The following is a 26936-nucleotide window of genomic DNA, read 5'->3' on the forward strand; positions in this document are numbered from 1 at the left end:
TGCTTCCTGAATGCCTGAGCAGCTGTGTTATTACATTCTTATGTTCCCAGGGTCGTTTCTTCTCTCCTCCTCTGAGCAGTGGCATTGTTGCAGTCTGTTTACACAGAGTGAGTCTATATGGCCTTTTGTTATGTGTGCACACATGATCAGAGTGTTTGCACACTCACAAGCAGTCCAGTGTTTTTGCTATTCCATGCAGAGGTAATAAGAAACACAAAGGAAAGGTGAGTTCTAACAGTTTCTGAAAACATATCACAACCACGATACATAGCATAACGTGATAAACAGGATGATCAGTTAGCATCTCACTTAACATTAAGGGGGCATGTACAGCATATCAGTATGATCTTGCATTTGGACTTCATTGCTTTTGCTTGTTTCATCCCTCTTACACCTTTTGTCTTAGGAACACCATAATACTGAGCTGAGCACAAGACTTCTAGCATTGATTATGTGAATTAGCTATAGAATTAATAAACAAGAGACTGTGTTATATTGCAGGGAATCGGAATCAAATAAAGTTTTTTTTTTTCATTTTCTCTTTAATTGAAAAGGAAAATAAGACTTTGTGTTTCCAAGGAACAAAATAATCTTTCTTTAAATTTGTCACAGCACAGCTTGTGTTCTGGAAGTATGGAACAGACTACCCAGACATGCTCAAGCCAATACCCTGGCTTTTTCAAAGATGGATGTGATCCACAGATCAATTAGCTACCAAATGGCCTCTTCTCACTTATACCTTTCCTTATGTTCTTATGCTAAGACACCCTAGGTCTCAAATTCTTGACCAGGACTGACACCAATTTTGTGCACAGAGTTAAATGCTCAGTGTTAGTATCCCTCAGCCAACCTGCTCCAACCCATTCTTTCTTTAATGGGAATGAGTACTTGCAAGTCCCCAAGAGCAGTAAAAAGTTAATGTAATGGTCGCTGCATGCCCTTGTTCATTTTTATAATTTTTATTTTATGAAACAGTCAGGGAGCTTAGTGACTTATTACTATTCATTTAGCAGGATGCAGTAAATATTGATTCAGCAGGGGGTTTTCAATTTGAACCTCTCCTCGATTATATAAAATATTACTGAGCACCTAAATTAGGCTCACCGATCCCCTCAGACCCGCAGCTCGTTAAAAGAAGGGAACGTAATTCTCCCTGCGCCTTATCACCTCTCCCCACACAGGCGTTTCTTCATCTCTTTCGACACGTGAAACACCTCTGTGGTCAAGCATCTTTGCATAAAAATACCTGCACAGGCCCAGTGAGAACATTCCAATAAAATACGTCACAAAATCCATGGTGCACATTGCAGTGTACTTTGCTTTGTACACAGTGGTACAACCTTATAGTACATTTCAGTACAGTACAAAGCAGCATAGCATACGCCGGTGCAGTGCACTGCACTTTAGCAGTTACGTACAGACTACTGCTGCATATTACAGTATATCAGTGAAGTAAATTATAACTGCATGCAATATGGTCATCAAATGTTACTGATTTGCAAAGTAAAATTCAATACTGTTGGATAGTTGTTGTTTTGCTTTAATTTCTTATAGCTAGATGTGATCCTTGCACTAATTAGCAGCCTTGCTTATAACATTTCTTATGTTCTTACAAGCTTAGCTTTATCCAATGTGGATCTACAGTTACCCCCTAGAGTTGTACAGAAGACTACGCTGTCAGCTCAGGTAGCTGTAAAAATGCACTGCGTGATAGTAAGGCCAGTGATATAATAGAAATGCAGGCACAGCAGAATCCTAATGCACAAAGTTACACTGTGAAGAAGCAATACAGGACTAGACACATCAAATAATGAAAGTATTACAAGTACTGATGCAGAATGGAAATGCAGCAATCTAAGTTTCCCGTCAATAGTTCTTTGGGCACATACATGATGCAATTTGCATTTTAAATAGTGAGCAAATATGTTTATTGATTGTTTGAATAGTTTCAAACATAAGGGAATCGTCTGTTCAGCTCTGGAGCCCAGTGTTGAGACAGTGAAGAGGAAGCAATCGTGGGCAGCTTTTTAGTGCACAAAAATACAGAGTCCCGGGACACGATAAAGCTTCCGATGTACTAGGTTCTGGCTTCATGATCCAGAACAAAGCCACAAGACACCGTAATGATGTCTTCCTATCTGTGTTTTGTCTCTTTATACTTCCAGTGCCTAAACCCCTGCAATAGGAATTGGGCAGGGTTGCAAAGGGGACCCCTGAAAAGACCCTATCCTAGAACCGCCTTCCCCCAACACAAGGGGATCTAAGGTTAGATCTCTCAGGACCTCATCCCTTTTCCCAAGTCAGCACTTAATTGGCAAGTCGCTTGATTTAACAGCCAGGGAGCCTGAGCAGGGAAAAAATGGCTGGCATAAATCATCGTCTGCCACCAGAAAATAGATATAATCTCAACATTAACTACATTAATAGTAGCAGGAGCTGAATTAAGAAAGCTATAAAGCATAGGCAGAAGAATATAAATTATACAGCCCCCCCCCCCCTTCCCCCCGCGGCAGAAGCCTTCCCCATTGACTGCACGGGCGATCAGCGGCCTGCTCTACACACATTAGTGAGAGCCACGCACGGGCTGTTAATAATTTCTGTCTACTTTACTGGGGCACAGGCAGGCCAGGGCTAATCAGTTTTAGTGCTTTAATATTGATTTAAACAGGATATGGAACCAGAGATAATTGCTCTGCTATTGTAATAGTGTACTTTTTTTCATGGAAAAAAGGTAGTAGTCCCTGACATGAGAGAGTGAGAGAGAAAGAGAGGGGTCAGGTCTCAGAATTTTTATTCTTCTCCCTTTAAGACACAATTCAGTCTGAGCTGGAAAAGTACAAGGCGATATAGTTTAGGTTCTGAATTAGGTGTGAATATCAGCATGTGAGAATTGTGCCTGCCTGCGTCTGTCAGGTATTAGTGACCGCAATGAGTATATCTCCCAAAGTGGTACAAATATGGGAAACTATTATGTTCTCTGTATTATCTTCCACATTACCTTTAAAAATGCTCAGGATATGAGCGATCGCAAATTATTTTTTGAGGTCTAAAACAGAGGTGTTCATTTCAGTAGTTCTGTCTCTTGGTGCCCTGTGATGGACTTGTGTCCCATCCAGAGTGTATCTTGCCTTGCACCCATTACTTGCCGAGATAGGCTCCGGCTCCCCAGCAACCCTGAATTTGATTTGAATTTGGTCAGAAAATGGATAGATGGATAGAACGGTAAATATAAGTATTAAACCCTTGTGCCGGTATAGAGCGGTCTAACTGAAAATACCATTGTTGTCAGTGGTTTTCTACAGTGGGTCTCCACAAATATGTGGAATATTTACCCCAAAGGCTTGCAGTGTAGATTCTATACTCTTGTACGAGAGTCAGTTTTACTTAATTGACATTTCTGCTCTGACAAAACACATGGTGGATTTGTTGACAGTATTTGAAATGAAGAAATATGAATGAGAACTCTAATTTCTGTTTATATCTATGTGACGTTTTGCTTACATCTGATATTTTTATCTGGGAATAGAACTTGAAAAGGGCTTCTCTGGCCAGAAAAGATTGACAATTTCTACACTTAGACTCAGCAGTGTAAGCTTACCTTGCATAACAGAGCCAATAAGTCTGTACTCAAAAAAAGAGAACATGTTACAATAGGGCACTGAACAAAAGTAATACAGGCTTAGAAAATAAGTACTGTGTAAAGTATGTCATAAATTACTGTTTTCAAATTCATTTTAAAAAGCAAAGCATTGTGAAAGTGCTTGATATATGAATATCTTTGTTTGATGGGGATCTTACAGGTTGTGTGACTCCTGTGGCTGATAAGTCTGCAGAGAGAGACAGGTGTTGAATTAGTGTGCTTTCATCAGGTATGTTTTGTTTCTATTGATGTACAGAAGAACTGTGGTTTGCTCCTTCAAATTCAATCCTTGAGCTCCCCTCTGTAGTTGTCACTGGTGGTATTCAAATGCTAATCTCATTGAATTAAGTGCAAATGCATATGTGTGCATGCAGCTAAAGTGTGCAACATTGAAGTGGTTTGATTGCATTAAGCGAAACTGATTTCTTGACTCCATGCAGATGCCACTGACAAAGGAAGAGAGGGTATCATTTGCGCAAGTATTAAAGGTACAGTTACATGCTATCACTAGACCAGGTCATCATATTTTGCAGTGAAGTTGACTGAACTAAGACAAAAGTCAGCTGCCACAAACAGAATTTTAAACCTCCCCACCTTCAATCTCCATATCGCCCTCTGCATCCTCATCAGCCCAGATAGCACAGATTTAAATGCACAAAAAAGGTTTAATTCACAATTCTAGTTTAGTGCATATATCCACCTAAATAAAGCAAGCAGTCTAATACCGTCCTGAGGGCACTATATTCATTACTGCCTGCTAAGCAAATAGTCCATAAATGGGCTATAAATGTGTTTTTGTTATAGCAAGCTTTTCCTACTCTATCGACCATATATATGAAGTGGTGGCCACTGAAGGTGTTTATGTATGTCTAAAATTGATTGTAGGACCAATAAAAGAAACTCCAGCAACAATACTAATTGCAGTGCCTACAAACCGAAAAGATATTGCCATCCTAAAAGGGTTTAAATGCCTTTTTATGGGCCTTTCATAATTCAATTTTGCTTGTCAATATAAACAATTAATACTTTTTTCTGCTCTTTTCAGATCCAAAACAGAGCTTCCAAGGTTTCTTCAGTAATCATCTTTTAGGTTTTTTTTTTATTTTTAGACCCTTGGGCTACTCACATCTGTAGATGAGTCTAATAATAGTGTATCTCAGATGTCGCTCTTCAGTGATACATGGTTACATGGAGGATTAAATGATGTGATTTTGCTATTTTTCTTAGGTGGGAGGTTTATCCATGTCTGTATAGACAGCTCTGGTTGTAATTGGGTACATATAACACAGTTTGCTCACCAAGGCAAAAGATGACTCTAAAGGGTCAAGAATATTAAGAAAATAAATTTAATTTTTTCTTTCTCTTCTTTATTATTTCCCCACCTTTCAGCTTGCATTTTTTTTATCATTTGAATTTCTTGCATTTTTTTCTCATTTTAAATTTAAAACAAACATGCAAGTGGAGAAAGCTTGTGAATTGCCTTTGTAAAATGAGTCCATATCTTGCTGTATCAGTTAGTCGGTGAATGCTGGGGGTCACCGGTAAGAAACCATTCATTCTGGACCAGAGATCCAGCTCTTAGGGCTTGAGTTTAAACTACCTTGGATGTTTGTAGAGCTCACCGTCACAACCAATATTTTTCAATATTCGACAAAGTGCACAATTTCATAGTAAATGTTTTGGAAGTATGACTGTGGGGGTCCTGGAGAGAAAGTGGCATAAGAGGACACCCACTCAGTGTTTTACTCTCACATTGAGCTATCACATTGCTAACGGTGAATGTTAGCTGGGAATTCCAGATTGAGAGGGCTTGCCTGAGTTGTTCTCATTAAAAAAAAAAAACGTGGATCAAGTTATTGGATCATGGCACCTTCAAATATGTGGAGTAAAGAGAACTCCACCAGTAGCCCGAAACTGATATCAAACATCATCATGTGGCATACAGGCCATAAGTAATCAGTGAATGTGGTATTAAAATGACGTTAAGAATAGTTATTCGATATTTTGAGATTTGTTTTAGTTTTTGTCTCATGCAAGGACTGCAAATACCTCTGCAGTCCGGACAGTTTTAAAACTGTAAAGTTTTTTGCGTTCTTGGCAGCACTGTGTGTAGCTTCATTGTTCTTCCTCTCATCTGGACTTGCAGCCTTCCTTCTCTTTTTTTGTGTAAATATGCCATAGGAAAAGGGAGATCCCATGGCTGTCTTAAACCTGTCAGGAATACAGCTCTCAGGAGAAACAGAGGGCATTCCCGGACTCCACTCAGAGTATTTATCTAATTTTCCGACCATTAGAGATACAATGGGGCACAATTTGTAAGAGATATAATTGTTATGCAGAATCTGTCCTGGCAAGGAAGCTAGGGAGATAGAATTTGTTCATTTTATTGAAGCCATTCAAGTCTTTCCCTTTTAATCTTTTCAGTCACTGTGTGTGTCTCTCCCCCCCCCCCCCCCCAGCTCTCCTTCTCAATCCTTCATTAAAATGAAATTGCTATGAAAATGTGATTCAAATATAATAGAGTCCCAGAGCTTCTGATAATGGAATTGCATTGGGGAAGGGCAGCAGACACCATTCCAGCCAATTTCACATTAACATAGTCACTTCGTTGCGCCCCCCACCGCCACCACCTCCCAACCCCACCCCCCCATCATCTTGAGCTGATAGGCTGGGGTTTGCAGGGCGTCACAGCAGAACGAGGGGGCAAACTATGCTCCGCTGCTGGATTCATTTGAGACTGACATTACAACGCATCCCAGCCTAATGGAAGGAGTTCAGAGTGAGAGGGAATTTTAGTATGTGCCTATTGAATCACTGTTCTTTACTGTTCAGGAGAATTAGAGCTCCTTGTGTGCCTGGAATCGGTGAGCCTGTGGCTGCAGAGGCTGGGCTGGGAACATGCCGCAGCTCGAGTGGTGAGGACTCATACCGTAGGTGTGTGACCTGCTGCAGGGCCAAGCCATGCTGGTATGAACAGAGGGGAAAGAGGACAGCTCTGTGGGCAAGCTCTTAGACATTCAGGACTGGGGGAAGATACAGTAGCACAAAGCAAGAAAAGTTCCACACAGCAGGAGCTTATTTGGTTTCTGTCTTTCATTTGGCTGCTGATAAGTAACAGATTAGAAAGATCTCAGAGAATCAGCTCCAGCGCCATACTGCAGCTGGGTTGCCGGTTCCTGACACCCTTTGTTCTTTATGTTAAGTTAATCTTTGCCACTATGGATGTAAGAATGTAAGAAGTTAAACAAGATCTACTTCTGAAAAAATAGCCCATCAATCCCCTAGAATACTGTTATAAATATATTCAAATTTCTATTTTTTTATTTAATTTTTATTTAAGATTTCCAAGATCCGGTGGGTTGCTCCGTAGTTGTCCGTCCTGGTTCTCCTGTCAGTGGGTAGAGCAGTCTGATCCTGTGGTTGAGCTGAGAGACCAGTGGAACACCAAGTTATCCCATGAGAGTGGTTACCCCTGAGCCACAGGTCCTGGGTTCATGCTAACTAAAGGTCCACCTGCGAAAGGCCTGAGCTGCTGGTGTAACTTTTATCTGAGGTTTTGTTGTAAATGCTTATTACAAACCCTTGTTGTTGTTTGTTAATTAAAAATACCAGTTTTTGAGGAATGATGTGCAAATGAGGAATCGTACCAGTGATCGTTTTTTGCTGCTCCATGAACATTGCACAGCTATCCTATGCCTGCCGGTCTCACTGTTTGTACCTTTTACCCTTTTCATTTTTGTACCTTTTTTTTAATTATTTGTATTTCTGTCTTATTTGAATGTTTTCTTTTGTTTTTAGGTTTCAAAATTGTTCATTTTCAGCCTTGTCTGCCAGGCAAATAGTACTTTTTTAGTCACATTTTAGAGGACAAACTCCATGAAACTGGTCTCACTAAGGGTATTTTGGAGTTAGGAATGCCCTACTAATCCTTTCACAGATGAACAACAAACTGTTTATGTTCAGAGAATCCTCTCTGTGCTCGGCGTTGGTGTTCAGATAGTAGTGGTGTCATTGTGGAAACACATATTTATGCGTAAAACAAACAGGATTAATGCAGAGGATTTAAGAATAACAAACTGATCACACTGGTAGGTTAAACATTTCTCATCAAAACAGTCTTTTTTCTGCACAAATGCTCAGAGTTCCATACACCCACCCACAACTTCACTTCCTCTCCACCCCTTGGAGTCAAGGTTATGGCGATAAATTCTGTTGTATTGTCACTTCTATTTGGAGGAAATTGGCTGCCCGCGTGCACGCTGACGGGGAGATAATTTGCTGTAGTATTTCAAATGGGTTAGAAATGGATTTGAAGCGAGAGTTCATGCCTCCCATTACAGGAGAACTGTGTGAGAGGAAAGGAGACGATCTGAGATCTGAGGGCCCCTTGTTCAACCATCAGCCCCCCTCTATTCCCCCTCCCACACATACACACATACAGTATCCTCCCTCTGCAGAAACCAAAGGAACAGTGTGTCCTGGATTTTCTCTAGTATGTTCAGTTTGAAATGTAAAAATGACTTTCATAGAGGAACCTTTTGAGGTTTTTGAACTGGGGTGGCTGAAATACAAGATTGGAGTGGGTGGCCATGGTCATCTCTCAGCTCTTCTTAACTTCTAATTCTGCTCAAAAGGGAAATCTTTACGTGAACTTAAAAACAGTACAAAGATGATGATGGAGGTGATTGAAGATGTGAAGGGGGACCATGAGTGACTTTGTCTTTCAGCACTAATTCCCATCAGTGAGCATTAACACTAAGGTTCCTCTGATAATAACAATGTATTTTTAACCAGAGATTGTGAACAAACTCTCCTTTGCAGTGACGGCCTTTAGAGTAACCTTTAATACACCAGTGCACTTTAATTCTAGTAACTTCTAGTGAGTGAGGAATATTGTTCAACAGTACAACAGCAAAGTCCTGGATTTGAACCCGTAGCCGATTAGATGCAGGTCCAGAACCTTTAACCTCTACTCCACACTGCTAATTTACGGCAATAACTTATTCTAAGCAAGTGACAGGGTTCTTTGCGAGATTAAAAGCTGCTATCAATATTAAGACCTGTAGTTATGCAAAAGAAGTTTCCTTTTATCTTTCTATTTTTAGTGGCAAACCAGGTTTTAAAATGTTACAACACACAGTCCAGTAGTGTGTGCCTCCATGGCTGTCCACTGGGCTTGGGGAATCTAGTAGGTTGTGTACGAGAGGAAGAGGTGTGTGTGGTGACTGTGGCCCCCCTCTGTGTGAGCAGGGCAGACGCTGTGCTCCGGTCCCTGCCCCGGCTATTATCTCATTGATTTCCTCCTCTTCTCTTTTCAATTCTCTCCGTTTCACCACTGCCGTCCTTTCCATTAGGAGAGCAATTTAGCAGAGTGCTGTGACACTGCCCGTGACGAGCCGGGGAAGAAATACAAGCGAGTGAGGGAGAAGGAAAGAGAAGAATCTCGCCCTCCAGTCCTGACAGCCTCTTGCTTTTTCAGACAAAGGGGAAATGGTGTTTTTCTGTATTGTGTTCGATCAAACGTACGTCATTCTCCAGTCTTAGTTCGCTCTCCTCTGTGGTTTACCACAGGATAGCCACACGCCCACCACTGCAGGCAGCAAAGTGTGCCATGTGGTTATCCTGCCCTCGCCCACTTCCTCAAATGCTTTAAACACTGCAGCTAACATAGAGCAGCAGCACTAATAAAAACTGAGTTTGTTTAAGGTGAGAGTGTAAGCATTGGTTGATTTGATCTGCTCTCCACTGATGATATTAACACTATTGATAAATTAATGCATTCCAGTTCATGGTAAAAATAGAGTAAAAAATGGAGAAAAGGTGCACATCAGTCAAATGCAAATGAACCTGAAACTTAAGGATTAGTGTCTGTTGGCTCGAGCCTTCATTATTTTCCTGCAAATTTAAGAGACAGAGCCGTAGGACTTCCACACCGTTTGGTGCCCCTTTATTTCCTTTTTTTTTTAAACCTCCTTTTTGATTCTGCATAGCTCAGTCCTACGGAGGTGAGCGGCTGACAGCACCTGTGTTTCTGTTACTTCCCAGGACTGTGCTCCAGACCCGGCTGCGTGCGCCCCAGGACAGGCAGCCCCCCCAGCGGCCCTGGAGAGGGAGGAGCATGCGCTGGATCGGGGGGGCTCTGTATAGAGTCTCTGCCAACAAGCTGTGCAAGACCCCCACTCTGCCTATCCCCAGCAGTGGCAGCCTCCAGCACAGAACAGGTACATCACAGTCTCCCAGTGTGGCCTACAGCTCTCTTTGTCTATGGAAGCTCTGGCCATATGCATCAGTATACAGTTTCTAACATGGCATCTGTGTCAGTGTGCATAGAATTCTGCAGTTCTGTTTTTTTCTCTGCCAGCATTCATACTGTATCAAAGTGTGGATGCTGTGATGTCCACAATTAAATCCATCATATTAATATACAGTAATAGCTGTTTGCTGTTTTCAAGTACAAACTCTGAAGCTCATTGCAGTTGTAAGTTTGAGGTAATGTCCAGCATTATTTTGGTGAGTTTCAATTTAGTTTTCTAGTAATTTATTATTCTGGTGACAGAAAGGTACAGGAGCGAATTATGACAAATTATAAGAAAAATATGACGGTGAGAAAGAAAGAGGGAAAGTGGTGGGGTCAGAACGGAAAGAATGTGTGAAAATTGGGCAGGGTGAGTTGGAGACGGGCTGAAGAGTAGGAGATCTGGGCAACGAACTTCAGAAGTCTCTAAATCGAGTGGGGAAACTAAAAGTTGATCATTAGAGGCTTGGGGAGTGTGTGAGCTGATTTTGGCAACAGACATGTTTTTAGTGTAGGAAGTTTTGAGCCCCTGTGCAAGAATATAAGGTCAGTGCAAAAGTGGCCAAGGGAGGTCAAATGGGGGACTATCAGCTTGAAAAAATCATTTTTTCTGGCGCGTTGCCTGTTGGACAGTCTTCTTCATCTATGCTTCCTGTGTAGAATGTCAGGGCAATTTCTGCAAGAAATGCAATAAAGGAGATGCAAGGCTGATCTTGAAATAGCCAGAGGGGCCATATATATGTGAGTGGTTGATTATGTATTTGGCAGTGATGACTACAGTTTCTGTTTCAGCTAAAAGTATGGCTGGTAGCCGTGGGCAGTTAGGGGAACTGTGGGCTTGTAGGCTGTGTAGGCTCAGGTGGCCGGCAGTACGATAGAAACGTTCCAGTTGAAGGGTCATCCCAGAAAATGGAGAAGAAGAAAATGGAAAAGTTTCATGACCTTGGGAATAGACAGGTTGTCAGGGTGGGAGGGAAAGACAAATGGAATTTAGTTCTGATTGCAGGAACTCCTCATGAGGATAGTATTCTGAAGGGTGACATTTAGTTGTAGGGAGTTATGTCCAAAGGACATCTCCTGTCCATGTAAACAGACCACTTGGCTTTAGTTTTGGAAGTCTCTTTCATCACTGCATACTCTAAGAACATGTGAGAATGGAAGAGAATGTTTATGCATTTGGGATAAAGAAGACAAATGTGCGAGTTTCTAATACACTGAAGGTTTCTGTCCTGGGTAGTTAACAGAGAGACTTACATTACCAGTTGAACATCCATTAACAGTGGATTTGTGAGATGGATAGACGATCCTTAAGTAATTTAGAAATTGTTGAAGTTGATTGCTAGAGCAGGCGGGAGCAGCAGCACAGTCATCAATGTATTGCTTAAGAGTTGAGAGACAAACCTAGTATAGGAGGACACTATGGATTTATGGTATCCTAAATAGCTATTTGTTAGCACACAGTTTATCTTTGCTTCATTTCAAATAGGAAGCAGCTCTGTTTGCGTGTGTGCCTGCAAGGCTGTGTAAATGTGCATTTGTCTTTGTGTGTGAGAGCTGGGAGTCTGTCTGAAAGTGCCCCTATGTATTCATGTTTCTGAACACACTACAGCTTCACACTGGGACCGCCGGCAGGCTAATCACAGACCTATCTGAAATAATAAAGCTGTCATCTGTCAATTCGCTAGGGCCAGTCTATTGCTTTCATTGAGAATATGTACTCAAACGGCAGCATGAGATTAAACTGGGGCGAGCCAGCCTGCAACAAGTAGTACCTAAATTAAAGACCTTTTATCTCCCGTGACCTGTGTGCTAATCTGCTTGGGGACCAAGGCTCTCTACAGCCTGGGATGCAATTTTTTAATGTAAAAGGGTTCTTCACATATTGTAAGCACTGTGATGAAATGATTCAGATGTTTCTATGACTTGTGTAATAGAGATCTTTGATAAGGATGTTAAAAGTAAATCTGGTTGTCTCAAAAGGGAAAAGCAGTCTTGGGTTTTTCCTTCTCCTTAGGAGTTCAAGTGGACAAGCCCATCCCTATACAAAGTAAATTAATATCAGATGAAGCACATGGCCACTTCTCTACACTTCCCAGAGTATTGAGGGTCCTAACCTATTGCTGCTTGCTGTGCATACTCAGTGACTAAAACCTTTCAGGAAACTGCTCGATGAGGCTTCTCAGATAAGTCAATATCCCTGCGGGTCAATAATATGCATCACAGCCCACTCTCTTGAATGATCTCTCTAGTTTCCTTGCATTGCTGTGTAGAGGGGACTGCGTGGAGCACTGAGTCTCTTGTCAGTCCTATGGTCTCACTGCTGCAGTCTGATTGCCTCTCTGGGTCAGGGTCAGGATAATGTGAACCCTTATTATTGCTGCAACTGTAAAGCAATCTCATATTACTTCCTGCCTCTGAGCTTTAATTTAGTTTTTTTTTCTTTTTATAAATTGTTACGTGGAATGGGTTGTAGACTATAAGCTCATAACTTGTTACAGACTCTCATACAATCCCCAAATCAGGGAGCTAAAATAACCTCCTGCCTCCTGTGTGCATTGAACAATTACAGCTGAGAGAAAAGCACTCAGACTTCAGTACTTCATTGGAGCTAGGGGAATCACTAACTCACGGCCCGGAAATCGCTACGCAGTGGCTTATCTGTTGGGTCTTGTTTTTCTTCACAGTCCTTTAAGTCCTTAGTGTTGCTCAGTTCACAGCAGCTCATATTCTGTTAAGGATCTGCAGTTTCACAGTCTCTACAGAGCTGAACAACTATAAGCATGAATTAGCCATTTAAGAGGTAATACAGACAGCTTATGAACACAAGCACATAAGACAAGCTGCAAACAAGGAGTCATTTGGCTCCTACTGTTAAATTGGTTGTTAGTAGCTGAAAGATCCAAGAAGATGTTTTTTTTTTTAGTGTTCCTAAGTAATTAGCATCGGAATGATAGCTGCAGATAGTTTGTTCCAGACACCTGTGGCTATTGTAGGCTTTTAAACACAGGATTTATCATTCCTACACTGGAGTGTTATGCTACTTCATAGCTTTTTTTTTTACAGAGAGGCCTACATGTACTGTACCTTCCATCCCATTTGATGAGCTAGACCAGTGGGATGGATGTGGTACAGTTTCAAGGGAAGTGTAAGATTCAGTAGAATAGAACTTTTCTCTTAGTGTATTGAGGCCTAGGAATATAAAGAATTTCAAATTAATTAATAAGGCAATTTGTACAGTTCTTTTAATATGCTCTTCGAGCCAATTAGCAGCCCTGATATCAGGTCAGTGGTTCAAATGCATTTTCCACAAAATATAGAAGACCTAAAACTGGATCAAAATTAGCTTTTTTAAATGCTTAATAGGGTAACAGATAATTGAGAGCTTACCTTGCCAAAGTCCTGCAGTGGAATGCTTGGGAAGGTCAGTTAGCTGGCTTGCTATTGGCCTCATCACGTGCATCCCATGCACTCCACAGCCACGCCTGTGATATGAGAAGAAGGCGCTTCATCTTATCAGTTAAGACAATCAGCCCCATGATATCAATGGAAATATTTCCATACTGAGGTATGAAACTGTTATGATGAAGATGTTGTTCCTGCTGTTGTGAGTTGTATTTGGAATTGTACACCAATCACAGTGCAACAGCTGGTGTCATTTTAAGACTAATGTTACAACATGACTTCATGACATAAGAAATAGCCTAATAGTACCTATGATAGCCCTTCTCCTGCTTCTTTAAGCAACAGGACTGTTTTACTTTTAATCACTTACAAAAGGGGGGGGGGTTGTGGCTCTGTGGCTCAGGATCTACGCATGTGGCTGGTAGATTGCCAGTTTGTATCCCACGGCCGGCAGAGGAATCCTACTCTGTTGGGCCCCTGAGCAAGGCCCTTAACTCCAACTGCTCCAGGGGCGCTGTATAAATGGCTGACCTGCGCTCTGACACCAAGCTTGTCTACCTGTCTGTGTGTCTCATGGAGAGCAAGTTGAGGTATGCGAAAAGACAAATTCCTAATACAAGAAAATGTGTATGGCCAATAAAGTGATCTTATCTTATCTAAAGTATAAAAAAGTAGAATACTTTTAAAAAGGAGAATAGTAGAAGGGGATTCTCTGGACAAGCATCATGGTTTAGGAATTTTTGCTCTTCAGTTAATAACATGCATGTCTTTCTTCTGTATAATCACAAATGCTTTTCTTCACTTAACTGAAGCACTATGGGTGATCAAAAACAAACATCTTTCCTGTCTTGTGGAATCGCCGGGACGAGGCAGACCCAGCACTGCAGGAGATGAGTTACCATATGGTGGCTCATCCAGAGGGAGGCAGTGCTATGGAGGACACTGTAATGGACCATGTGAGAGCAGACACTGGAGTCTGTGGGCTGAGTTCCCTCACTGTGCAGCGCAGTCTTACACTGACACTCCCGCCAGCACTCCCCGTGGACAAGATAAAAGGCCAGCCTCCCCGACAGCAGCTCAAAGCAGCACTATAACTGTGGGAAGCTTGTTAGCGCAGTGAAACAGTAGCCAAATATTTCCATTCACCAGCCCCCTAACAGAATCTGTCACACAGGCAAAGGTGGAAGAAGCAGGGAGGGGAGAAGATGTGTTTCAGTCACTTACTTAACCAGATAGTCAGCAGAGAGCAAAGCCCCCTTTATGATGATGGACTCAACTGGAGACTTGCTCAAGGGTGCAACAGCTATGTCCCACTGGGGATTTGAACCCGCAATGCTATAGTCACTCATCTCCATTGTTCTGCAGAATAGATTGTGAACATCCTCTGCAGTAAAATGGGGTATAATTCTCACTACTGTACAACATTTTCTGTATTCTATATAGAAAATACTCTCTGTATAGTCTCTAGTCCAGAGTTCTATATAGTCCTCCACAGTGCCTTAGGAAATATGCTTTTCTCCTTTCTCATCCCTTTGTTTTGAATGTTTTGTTTTTCCATGAGTGATTTCCACAAAATACCCATTTGCAAGCTGGTTATCCGATTTCAGTTATTGTTGCCTTCAGATAAAAGAGTTCTCTGTAACTTGCACTATTTAAAGGTAACAGGCACACAAGCTCGGTTCTTGCCAGAAATTCAGAGAGAAATCCTATCTACTACTACTGCTCACTTAGAGAAATTCGCCCCAGACGTCAACATCTTTTAGGTGCTGAGTGGTCTGCTCTTTCAGAGACTTGCACCTGTGATTGTGTGTGCGCACATTTCTCTTTCTCCCTCCTTTGCTCCCTCCCTTTTCTCGTTCTTGTAATTCTAATCATATCGTTCCTCTCAGGCTGTCATTCACCTGGCAGGGAAGCTGTGATGTCGTCTTGTCAGGACTCAGCCAGGCAGCTCCCCGAGCTGGCATGAGAGCTACGTACAGGCACATAAGCAGAGCCCCTGGCGGCTGTGAGGCGCACTTAATCCTCTATTATATCGCAATAAAATAAAACAAAACTGTCAGGGGCTGGCGTAAACTTGTCAGGCGGCCAGATGTTGGGGATGAGTGAGTGTCATCGCCAGCGCCTGGTGCTCAGAAAGCGTGAGGGCTGCAAGGGACAGATAGGAGATGCTCCCCCCACTCTTTCACCCCTACCCCGCTCTGCTGTGTTCTGCTCCGGTACGGGGGGCAGGGGATGGCGGCTGCTCACACGCAGTGGAACAGATGGGCCGGGGGCTGTCGGCTCAGAGAGCAAGTGACAGCTCCATTGTGTCCCGCAGAATGACTACATGCTATCAAATCTCACTCAATCATCCTCTTATGTGCTCTCTCTCTTACACTCTGTTCCCCCCCCCCGTCTCTTGCTCTCTCTACTCTCCGACTCCTGCTCTTTCTCACTTCAGCTGCCAGTAAGCAACGGTTCAGGTGTCCAGCTCACACACACAACAGCCTCTCTCCCACCAACAGGCAGGAGAATGGGGCCACATTCCATCTGAAGCTTAGAGGAATCAATCATAATATTTGTAGAAAGCTCAAAATAGACTAGCAAAATCGAACTACATTACATCTGGGTGTAGCACTTACCACGGAATAAAACAGCTTGAATTGCAGATCACCTACTCCAGTGTGACACATACTAATATTGATATTCAGTACTGAAAAGTGTGGCTCAGTTTTCAGCGGACAGGTCTGTTCCATGAAGGCTCTTTAACTCTGTGGGCTTCTGCATGTGTACATACTCGTATGGTTGTCTTTCAAATATTTCACTTTAACTGAGACAATAATTATGTAATGCCCACTATTCTCTGTACAGTTAGTTTCCCAGAACAGCGGTAGTCTCCAAAAGATAAGAGCAACTGGAGTAGCTATGGTACCGGCCACTTTTAAAATAAAGGCAAAAGTCTATGTGCATTCTTTTCTGCTGGAACATTGTCATGTCCAGATGATCCCATGAAAAAGGAATAAGTGAGGTGAAAGGACTTGATCAGTGCGGTTTCATGTAGTCAGGCTGCCATCGAGCACCACAAGAGGAGTTCTGTAGTGACGAGACACAGCTGTTCAGATCATCACACTTTATACCTTCTATCAATTGATCCATTTTACAGTACTTAAGAATTAATGTATTGTTCTGCACCACACTTGCAGACATCTTTCAGGGTAGTCATCATTAAAAACAACTGGACTCAACTGCTGGCGACTCCACCTGAGGTGACCTAATCCAGCCTCCAGTACTACAGCATGAAGGCTTTATTCTATTCGTACATGGTACAAATTGGTTCCATACTGTGTTTTTCTTTCTTGATTTTCTCCATGTTTGTCCATGAAGAGGTTAAATCACCTCATCACCTGTTCCCAGTCAACTCTGTTATTCATAAGGATATTTTGTATTAATGCAACAAAGTCATTCAAGTGTATCAGTCCATAATGAGGGATCAATTCATCAAGATGATACCAGAACATTTAATCAATATTCAAAACTCTGCCCTACCAGCCTATTAACTAAATCCAGTAATACAAGTACCATGCCAGTCCAACTCCAGGGGCTATTTCAAGCTCAAGAACAATATAAGGGTGTCAAAAAATAGTAGATACATTCAACACTGTAAAAGCTCTTTAAATAGCACTTTTTACATAGAGTTGTGGGGACTCGGAAAGCTCCGCTCAGCCATGCTGAAAATCGTGCTGCTTTAGAATCTATGACGAATAAATTAATTGCATCTAAACAAACAATATGGGATGAATAGCGTCATGTGTTTCATTACCTCTCTGATGTTCAGAGAACGCAGATTACTTTTGAAGGCTGTAGATCAATGTTCTCAGTGTCTGGACGTTCTATATCCTGTTTATCTCCATCTCTTCCATTTTCTGTACATTTTCTTCCACCTAACTCTCCTTTCCTCAGCCCAGTTTGAGGAGTAATTCACCTGTTGAAGATGGAAGGTTCATGGTTCCTGATAGAGTACACATTCCCTGGGCTGTGGAGGGGGCCTGTGATGACACTGGGCAGAGATTGGTTAGATACATCACTGCAGGCTAGATGCATTGCCAGAGGGAAGAGCCAAAGAGATATAGATGAAATAATGAGGCCAGAGAGAAATAGTGACTTGGTGTGTATGATACTAAATGAGGTTAAGATGCATTCTTTTAGGTTGATCCTTTTTGCTGTTGTTTCTTATGTTGTATCTCTAAAGATGGTACAAACTTGTACAAACTCAGGCTAATACTGATCATTTTCCATGCTTTCTTGATCCGGCCAGTTATATCTGTTGATGCATTAACTAAAAAGCAGCCGTATGTTACACTGCTTTAGCGGTCAGTAATGTTCCCTTTTGTTGATTATATTGATTGTGAGCATTACTTTGTACCAGGTGTGTGAATGGATTTGACATATACATGTCATTTTGCAAAATAAGTGACATGCTTTGATATTTGTACTACTGGTTTTGATTCTCGTTTTGTTCACAAAGAAAAAACGCCTCCATGATAGCACTGACTCACTGCCTAAGTTTATACATGGAGTCAAATATAAGCTTTGGTTGTGCGTTTTTGTGTCACACTACTTAGTTTCTATATGCTGAGCACCTATTTTCAGGTGAAAACGTGTTTTTATAAAGGTTACCCTCTAATGGATGTTTTCTGGCAGTGTGAGGGTGTCTGTAAGACCCTGTCCTGTCCGACACGGCTCTCCCTTCTCCCTCAGGGAAGTGGACCGATCCGTCTGGCAGCTCCATCCCAGGAACGCCCACCAGCTCCAGCAGGGCCTCCACAAGCCGACACATCGCCAGGTGGGCCAACTCACTTTCACCTTCATTCCGCTTTCATTGCATTGCCTGTTCTCCACGTGCAGATTCAGAAACTGATCAAGTTTCAAGGTCGATTCTCCTATTTTTGTTATGGCAGGGAGCGGTACTCACTGCACTTTCAAGCAAAAGAATACTTGTGGTACCTAGCAGGTACTAAAGATTATACGTCTAAGAATAAAAACAGGAAGTAGCAAAAATGAACTTTTCAAACTGTTTAAGAATAAGATTATGAGTAAAAAGTTTTAAAGAATTCTTTTTTATGAATGCTGTATTACAGTCATAACTACAGGAGGTCCAGCATTCTGTGAAGGCTGGTCACTGCTACGGCCAGGAGGTTTTGAATGCAATGTCTGTTGAATGTTAGGCAGGACTCCCAGATGAGCCCAGATATTTGGTCCTAGTGACCTGTGATTTGATGAGTGGCATTGTTTCCCGGTTGCAGACCAGCGAGTTTTTTTCTGGGAGCTGACACTTCACCGTAGCTGTATCTTGTGCCCTAGCGTTGTCGCCTGACGCATTCATCCTTCATTTATACAGCATGTCCATGCCCAAGACCAAGCTGCCTGATGCAGGTGGGCTGAGTCTGCTGCAATGTTGTTGTGCTGATGCGTGTGTCTTCTCTCTGGCAGCCGGGCTGTGCAGCGCAGCCTGGCGATCATCCGGCAGGCGCGGCTGAAGAAGCAGCAGGGCAGGGAGTACTGCATGTATTACAACCGCTTCGGCAAGTGCAACCGTGGCCAGGACTGCCCCTACATCCACGACCCAGAAAAAGTGGCTGTCTGCACCAGGTACTTGAATATACTATGGAGCTGTTCATCCATGGGCATTTTACAAGTAGGAGGAGATGGCAGCAGTCTAGCTACAAACTGACTAGAGGCTGTCCCCTCAGTGAGATACTGTACCTCCAGCCCAGTGACCTGACCTGAGGAGCTTCAGGTATACAGTCACACATTTCTATTACTGTTACAATGTGTGTTTTAACAGTGTTCAAAAATACTCATTGATTTGTATAGAAATACATTGAAAAATACTGAAAAGTTTTAAACCTTATACAATTGTTTCTCTTAACTGCAGTTAACAAAAAAAATGGTCAATAGAAAAATACCTATGCTGGGTAAGTGAGCAGTTCAAACAACCACAAAAATCGTACTAGTGCAGTTTTTTGCCAATAGCAACAGTGAGAGATTAAAGTGGAGCTGACGCCCTTACTTGTGTATGCAGGTTCCTGAGGGGTACCTGTAAGCAGACTGATGGCACCTGTCCCTTCTCACATAAAGTCTCCAAAGAAAAGGTGAGCAAACAGTTACATATCTGTACTGCATTTACAAGGAAAACAACGCTCTAGAAAACATAAGGAAAGGGAGACCAAGGAGTTATCTCGGTATGAAACATAAGATATTTGTTTATTCATTTTTCTCTTCAGAAAAATTATCAGCCTTTATTTCAGCAAGACAATTTCATTGCAAACAGTCTTAACAAACAGTCTAATGACACTACAGAAACATCTAATAACCCTAGATTTATTATCCTCTGTGTATATACATAGGGTCTGTTAAAAATATTAATGTTGCAAAGAAATAGTTTATTCTTGTTCAAAGTAGAATCTGTCTTTGGTAATCACTCTTTCCTTAGGATGTCAGGCCCATCGCAGGGCACACAGGCTCACACACATTTTCATATGCAGGCAATTTATAGACAATATTTATCCTGAACATAGTCTTTAGATTGTGGAAGCACCCATGTGGGCAGATGGATTAATTTCACACAGAAAGCACTCCACTTGGAAATCGAACCCAGGTGTCAAACAGTAGTGCAAACCACCATGCCATTGTGCCAGCTGTGTGTAGTTCAAGAATTTAAAAAATCCTTTGAAAATAGCTGGGTGCAGGAAAACAGACACAAAAAAGCAAAAAAAACATTTTCTCTCCCTGAGACTCTTCACAAAACTTTCAAACAAAACCCGCAGTACCACAGTTCCACTTCCATAGTTAAATTGTCTTCCAGGTACTAGTCAGGTGACTAAGAGCAGCAGCTCATACCCACATCATTCTGGGGAATGAGGCCCAGAAAAAGGCCTCTATCTTCTCTGAACATGCGGTACTATCACACTTTCTTAAATGCCTTTTTTTTAATAACGTTTGGAAAAATTTCAATAGACATTGTCACATTTCATGTAGAAATTTAAGATATTAGGATTTCTTCAGTTTTCTTCAATGTTATGGTACACGTACCAAAGAGAGCTTTTGCGTACAAATTTAGCCCTGCTCAGATCTTTTTGTGAAAAACACATGGGAAAAAATAGATGCCACACTCTCCATCCTCCTCTCAGAAAAACCCCCTTCCCCAGAATTGGCTTCACCTGTTAGAGAAAGGCGCAAACAGAGCACGTGCTTTCTAAATCTGCATGTTGTCTACAGAACATGCATGAACTGATGTCAAAAACTCAAAAAGCCTTGGCTGTACTGTACATATGCAGATGAACGTGAGCAAAATGGCAGAAACATTTGGGAAGAAGAAAACAAAATCAACACTTAAGCTTGAGCCCAGAAGGTTCAGTGTTACACCAGATGCCTCGTTGTCAGGAGGCAGTTGTCACAAAGCAGGGTCCAAGCACTGAGTGCTGCCAAAAGCATAGATCCACCCTATCAGAAACCTGCTGCACCTATGCATGTTGTTACCCGTTCTTGTGGAAGACCAAATCTATCAGGTGTCTGCCCATCTCACTCTCTTAAAGAGATATATCCAGGCTGCTTCCCCAACCCTCTCTCTTCGGGGCCTAATTTAGCCCCACTCTGGTCTCATCTGTACACCACATGAAGCTGGGCAGTGGAGGGGTGGGGGCTGTGTTTGATCTTGAGCCTTTGCTGCAAGGGACAGAGGAGTCCTGGATCTACCCTGAAACTGTACCCCCAGAGACAGCCATTGCCCTCACATCTTGTACATCACCAGACGGTGATAGCTGTAGAACAAACATTTAAACATTTAGCTGTAGAACAAACTGTAGCAGGTAATTAAGTAGATATGATACTCCACTTAAGGAAGTCGTTGGGAAAGGGGAGGACCCCTGCACACGCATATAAATAAACATGAAGTGTACATCAGAAGAAAGCACTCAAACAAATGAGCTAAACTGCACACAGGGAAATTCAATTACAGTTTTAATTATATTCTTAATTACTAGGCAGAAGTGTTCCGCAGAGTAGTGAAAGGACTGAACGTAATATTCAAAAGAGCAATCTTATATGTAGCCCCCAGTTCAGATGTAATTCTCATTTGGAGATAAGCTAACAAGTAGGGCTGCACTGGAGTTCAGAGTCACAAATGGCCATTAATATTACTTGCACTGGATCTACACTTACTGTCATTTTTACAGATGTTAAGTGTTTGTGCTGTTGCAATAACCATTGAGTGCAACATTCAAGACAACAGGAACTCAAGCTGTTGAGGCTGAAGTGTGGAGAACCATGACTCATTTTAAGAATAAAAGAAAGAAAAGATCCTGTGAACTGGCAGGAACATAACTGCAGCCTGTGTTTTTGGAAGAAGGCTGTTGTTATCTCAGTCCCCCACCCTCTAGTCTTAATAAAACTGATTCACATAACAGTGTTGGATGGGCTCAGATATTTTGGAGAATTGAATATCCCTTAACAAAAAACTTGATTAAGAAATCCATCAGTCATCACGGACAAAAACATCTCAGTTTTCAGAGTAAAGAAAGGACAATACAAATGAGTTCTTAGAGAGTCGTAGTGGTACAGCAGCACAGCAGTCTAAACATGGAATGTACTGTAAGCATAGAATGGAATGGAGCAATAATCAGACATTAGTACAGACCAATGGAGATGTTGTATTTCCAAACAGGGATTTGGACCTGGAATATTATCCAGGTTTTCATGTTTTTGTTGATTTCTGAGATAAAAGGGCACCATAGCGAATGTCCACTCATAGCTTGGCCACTTACTTCCTCTGCTGTTTCCAGTTAGTTGTTACAGAAAAGCTCTGTGTTTGTGCAGGGGCTTTGGCAGAATCTACTCCCTTCAGCTACTGTAGGTTTTTGGCCTTGAGAAACAAGATGAGGAAAGCAAATCTTACTGTTAAAGCACTTTAGAGAAGAAAAAAACTTGCGCAAGGTTATATTATTTGTGTTCAGATAAGAGAGAAAGCAGACGCAGAGAACAGCCCTTCTGTTCACAGTCGTGAAACAGAGAGTCCTTCAGCCTGCTGCTCTTGTGCTGTCAGTGGTCTTCAGATCACACAGGTGATGGTTTACAACAGGGGTCTGCAAGCTTTTTAAAGCAAGGGCCGCTAAACTTTTTTTACTAACCTTGCTGGGCCATCTGAGTGAAATCCTCTATTTAGCCGATAAACTCACCAACTGGAATAGGTCGCGTTTCTCCGGGCACACATCTGCGACTTCTAGCATACACTGCTTAATAAACTCGCCATCTATGAAGGGATGGCCAGCTGCTGCTAGAAGCCGTGATACTCGATTACTAGCTCGGGTCGCCACAACATTTTCTTTGAAATTTTCTCTTGGACAGGTTTTGCTGGCCAATGAAGCAACTTTTTCAACTGTTCTGATTTTTCCATCTGTCCATCTCCTGTGTATTCTGAAAACTTCGCCTGATGTTTTGTGTCATAATGCCCCTTTATGTTGGATTTTTTAATCACGGCGATTGTTTCCTGACAGATAAGACACATTACCTTTTCTTTCCAACGGACACAAAAGTACTCTTCTGACCATTTGTCGTTGAATTTTCGACCCCCTGCGTTGATCTTTCTTTTTTTCGACATGGCAGGAATAACTTACAATTAACCTCTTGTCAGTTAAAACTTTTAGAACCGTTTGAAGTCATTACCTGCTTTCAAACAAGATAGCATACACTAGACGTCATTTGTGTGACTGAGCCAATCACAGTAGGCAACAAAAATCCAAATGAATTTACGGTAAGAATCAGTTGTAGCACAGGCGTATGTAACCTAGGCTAAAGCTGACTTTTGATAGGCTGAAAGTAAAATGCATCGTGCAGTAGGTGTTCTGCAATTGACTGTTTATGCCGAGAAAGAGCAGCAGAGCTAACAAGTAGAGGCCAATAGTGGAAGATTTTCAAAATCTGATGCAAAAAGTAACCCTCGAGATTCAAACAGTAGGGAGCTGTGGGAAACTCAGAGAAGTTCAGCAGGCAGGATTTGGCCCGCAGGCCATAGTTTGCCGACCCCTGGTTTACAATTGATGGACTCTTTTTTTTTTTACTCCCCCAGATGCCCGTGTGCTCATACTTCCTGAAGGGGATTTGCAATAACAACAGCTGTCCCTACAGCCACGTCTATGTGTCCCGGAAAGCTGCTGTGTGCCAGGACTTCGTCAAGGGGTACTGCCCCCTGGGAGAGAAGGTACAGTCCATGGTCTGGGGCAGAGGTGGTCAGCTCTGGGCCTTGATAGCTGCTGCTTCCCCTGTATTTTATTTTTGCCCAATTGTGTGCTTGATTGTAGCTTTCTGTTATTACATGAGGCATGCCGATGTTTTATGACATTGTGTGGTTGAGTAAATGAATTTTTAATAAGGAAAGGAGTACTTGAGCAAAATAATCAACATTTGTCAGTTTAGTTTACCTTTGAGATGATGAGGTGATTCACAATAAAAATACAGACAGTGAAGACAAGCAAGGTTACAGATTATAAGTATATGTATGAGGGATGACATTTGACAACTTGATGAACAAGTAGAGGCTAAGTCCATGCAGAAAAGTCAAAGCTACTTACAGAAACCAAATTTTGACTTGGAAAACCCTTCCACATAAATGCATATCCATGCAATTATCTTTATTACTTAATTTCCATTATTATGACCTGTGTTTGGGCGAAAAAATATTTGTTTCCATGAGCACTTATTGCCAATCAGTACTGTTCTTCTTCTCTTTGGGGGTTATGAACAGAAATCAGTCAAATATGCGCAAGGTTATTATTATTATTATTATATTTAATGTCAATAAATGATGAAAAAAACGATAGAACTGTAAATGTCTTAATTCCAATTGAAATCAATTAATTTAACAATTAAGGTTTAAATGGGCTGTTAACAGCCATCATGTCAATGGAAACCGCAAGCAGCTGTAATAGAACAAAAGTCTAAAAAATCCCTCATGATTTTTAAATGCCTTGTAATAAATCTTTAAACACGTAAAGACAAGTGGGTAACAACTTCTGTCTTTAGTTCTTTCAGGGAGTGTCCTTGTATCCCCACATGTGAGCTACACTGGGAGAGCATAAAAGGCTTCTTTTTCCACTGTTTCTCTCTCTCTCCTTCTCCTAACAGTTTGTGCATTCCCACACTGTCGGTGTATATTTAAATATTCCAGTTGAAATGAGAATATATAAAAGAAGAGATATTAATATTTATTCTATTAGTGAAAGTGCTTAGTCTGTAATTTTTGGTGTGCCACAAAAGCACTCTCCCTGATATGATGGATAGCAGCCTATAATTATATATTGGGAAAAACGCTGATCCAGGCAGTCTGTAACAAGGAGGAGAAATACCAGGCTCGCAACTCAGGGGTTAACTCTCCCTTCTCAATAATATAAAATCTGCTGATGCTCTCTTTTATATTGAGCAGAAAGGGTTCTAATAGACCCCGGAGAGTTAGCGATCTTCCTTAAATCAAGTGGAAAATTGTAACTTTGTCTTGTATAAAGATGTTCCTTTCTTTTATGAAAATGTATTGGATTAGCAGCTGGCCTGGGCCACGCTTGTTGCAGTCTCATTGCAGGTGTAAAAATCTCCCTCATCAAAGACTTTGAACAGCTCTCTAGCAGAACCACCCCCCCATTCCAGCCCAGAGACTGCAGTGCTGTTCAGTGTCTCCTTTTTGGTTTTGGCTTTTTTTTTCATTGTCTGCTAAGTGCTGTCCCTCACCTACCCACTTGGAAAAGACGTTTCAGGTCTTACTACTGTTCATGTTAATAATATGGAGATATAAGTAGACTGAATTGGATTTAAACTCTTCCTGGACACTGCTCTTCCTGTCCATTTTATTAGGACCCCAAAACACTTGTTGGATCTCCTAACTTTTCTCCACTTGCTATGATACATTGTCTAACCACTTAATACTGGAAAGAGCCTCAGCTCCACATGTTCTTGATTTAACAGACATCCATGTGTTTTTCTCACTGTGTAGCTCTTGTGTGGTCTGAGCAGGTACTGTGAATTTACATACTCAACCTTCTGCATGTGCTGCAGAACCAACAAAACTGCTGTTAACTGCTCTATTTTTAATTCAGTTTGGAAAATGGTGTGTAGGACAAAGAACTGCCCCCATTTTAAGTGATGTTTCCATATTTTAGGAATGAAATGTTAGAGGAAAAAATTGCACCTTCACAAAGTTTGTCCCTTTTCATCACACCCGCCTCAGTTGGTGTCTCGGCTATCCCTCTGCTCCAATCCATGTATGTAGTTCTGAATTTATAATCCTCTGCTAAGCAGGTTTGTTGAGTCATATACCAATTTGTATGTCAAACAGGTGGTAAGGTAGTTGCTGAAGACTTCAGGGAAGGTAATTGTGTATCAGAATGTCTCCACAGTAATTCTGAGGGAGGTGTTTTTAATTCAGCTTTTTAATTAATTCAGCTTTTTCTAAAAATCTAAGCTCTTCCATTGGATTGTTAATTGTACTGTTCTTACATTGTTAAGCTTTTTCCTCTCACTGGCATTTTACATTTTCTTTTTGTTTTAATTTATTATTCCTTTGCCTTTGTTTACTTTCCATTTTCACATTCTGCCTTTTCCAATTACTGATCGAAGTGGAGAACTCATCAGAGATTGAAATGGGTTAGCCTATGTTCATACTGGTGGCATTTCCCAGAATATATTCTGGGATGATTCCCAATTTCCTCAGTGGTCCGTGTTCCCAGTATACCTGCTCACAGATACTAATGCTTTTCCCCTGGTGTTGCCCCGCGCAGTCAACTGCTGTGATAAAGCACAGCACACACAGATCCCATCCTCACAGAGTCTCAAAATGAGCTGATATTTCATAAATATTTTTAATCAATACATTTAATGATAATTTCCATTGCCTTTGCATACATTTGTTTCATAGCCTGAACCTGTCCCAAAGAATAGATCTCAACTCTTATTATGATTTTTTTTACTTAAATATTTTTATGGTTAAGGAAAATCGAAAATCTTTCACTTCCTCACACTTCTCCAATATAAGTTATTATGACATATTATGTACTCATGAGTGGCACTGTGACTCACAACTCTCGAGTCCTGGGTTTGATTGCAGATATTAGGGGTTTGAATGTTTTTCCCATGTCCATGTCACATGTGAGTGTTCTCTAGGTGGTCATGCTGGCAAGGTTAAGTGGTGTCTCCAAACCAGGGGTCGGCAGCCTACAGCACATGTGCCATTATCAGGACACAAAGGGATTTTTAACAGCACAAAGAAATTAATTAAAAAAACAGTAAAAACTATGTTTGACCACTCTGTAATTCTCTACAATATGCTGCTGAATGAAAGCTTTTTGGTGTAGAAAAAAAAAGAATACTAGTTTTGTTTACTGCATTTTTTTTAGAGGTGCTAGCCTATCACTTTCACAGGGAAGCTCTCAATCTGTATTGTTGATAACATTTTTTACACTTAAGTGTAAAGTCAAATGCTTTTGGATAAAATAGCAGTGGCCAATAAAGCAAAGTTCGGTGTTCACTCATTTCAGCCTTTTTGAGAGGTGAATATGGACTCGTTCACCATAAAGACAG

At 41.5% G+C, this 26936-nt stretch overlaps 1 protein-coding gene across 1 annotated transcript in view; it reads left to right on the forward strand.

Annotated features, from left to right (window-relative positions):
• zc3h3 (zinc finger CCCH-type containing 3) overlaps nt 1-26936 on the forward strand; it is a 108890-nt gene that overhangs the window by 70255 nt on the left and 11699 nt on the right. The window contains exons 5-9 of the mRNA XM_088918853.1: nt 9686-9861; nt 18075-18159; nt 18807-18965; nt 19399-19468; nt 23440-23571. Of these exons, the coding sequence (XP_088774979.1) occupies nt 9686-9861; nt 18075-18159; nt 18807-18965; nt 19399-19468; nt 23440-23571 (622 nt within the window). The remainder of the gene's footprint in view (nt 1-9685; nt 9862-18074; nt 18160-18806; nt 18966-19398; nt 19469-23439; nt 23572-26936) is intronic.

Source organism: Atractosteus spatula, chromosome 6 (assembly GCF_055471065.1).
Source record: "Atractosteus spatula isolate fAtrSpa1 chromosome 6, fAtrSpa1.hap1, whole genome shotgun sequence".
Lineage (NCBI taxonomy): Eukaryota > Metazoa > Chordata > Actinopteri > Semionotiformes > Lepisosteidae > Atractosteus > Atractosteus spatula.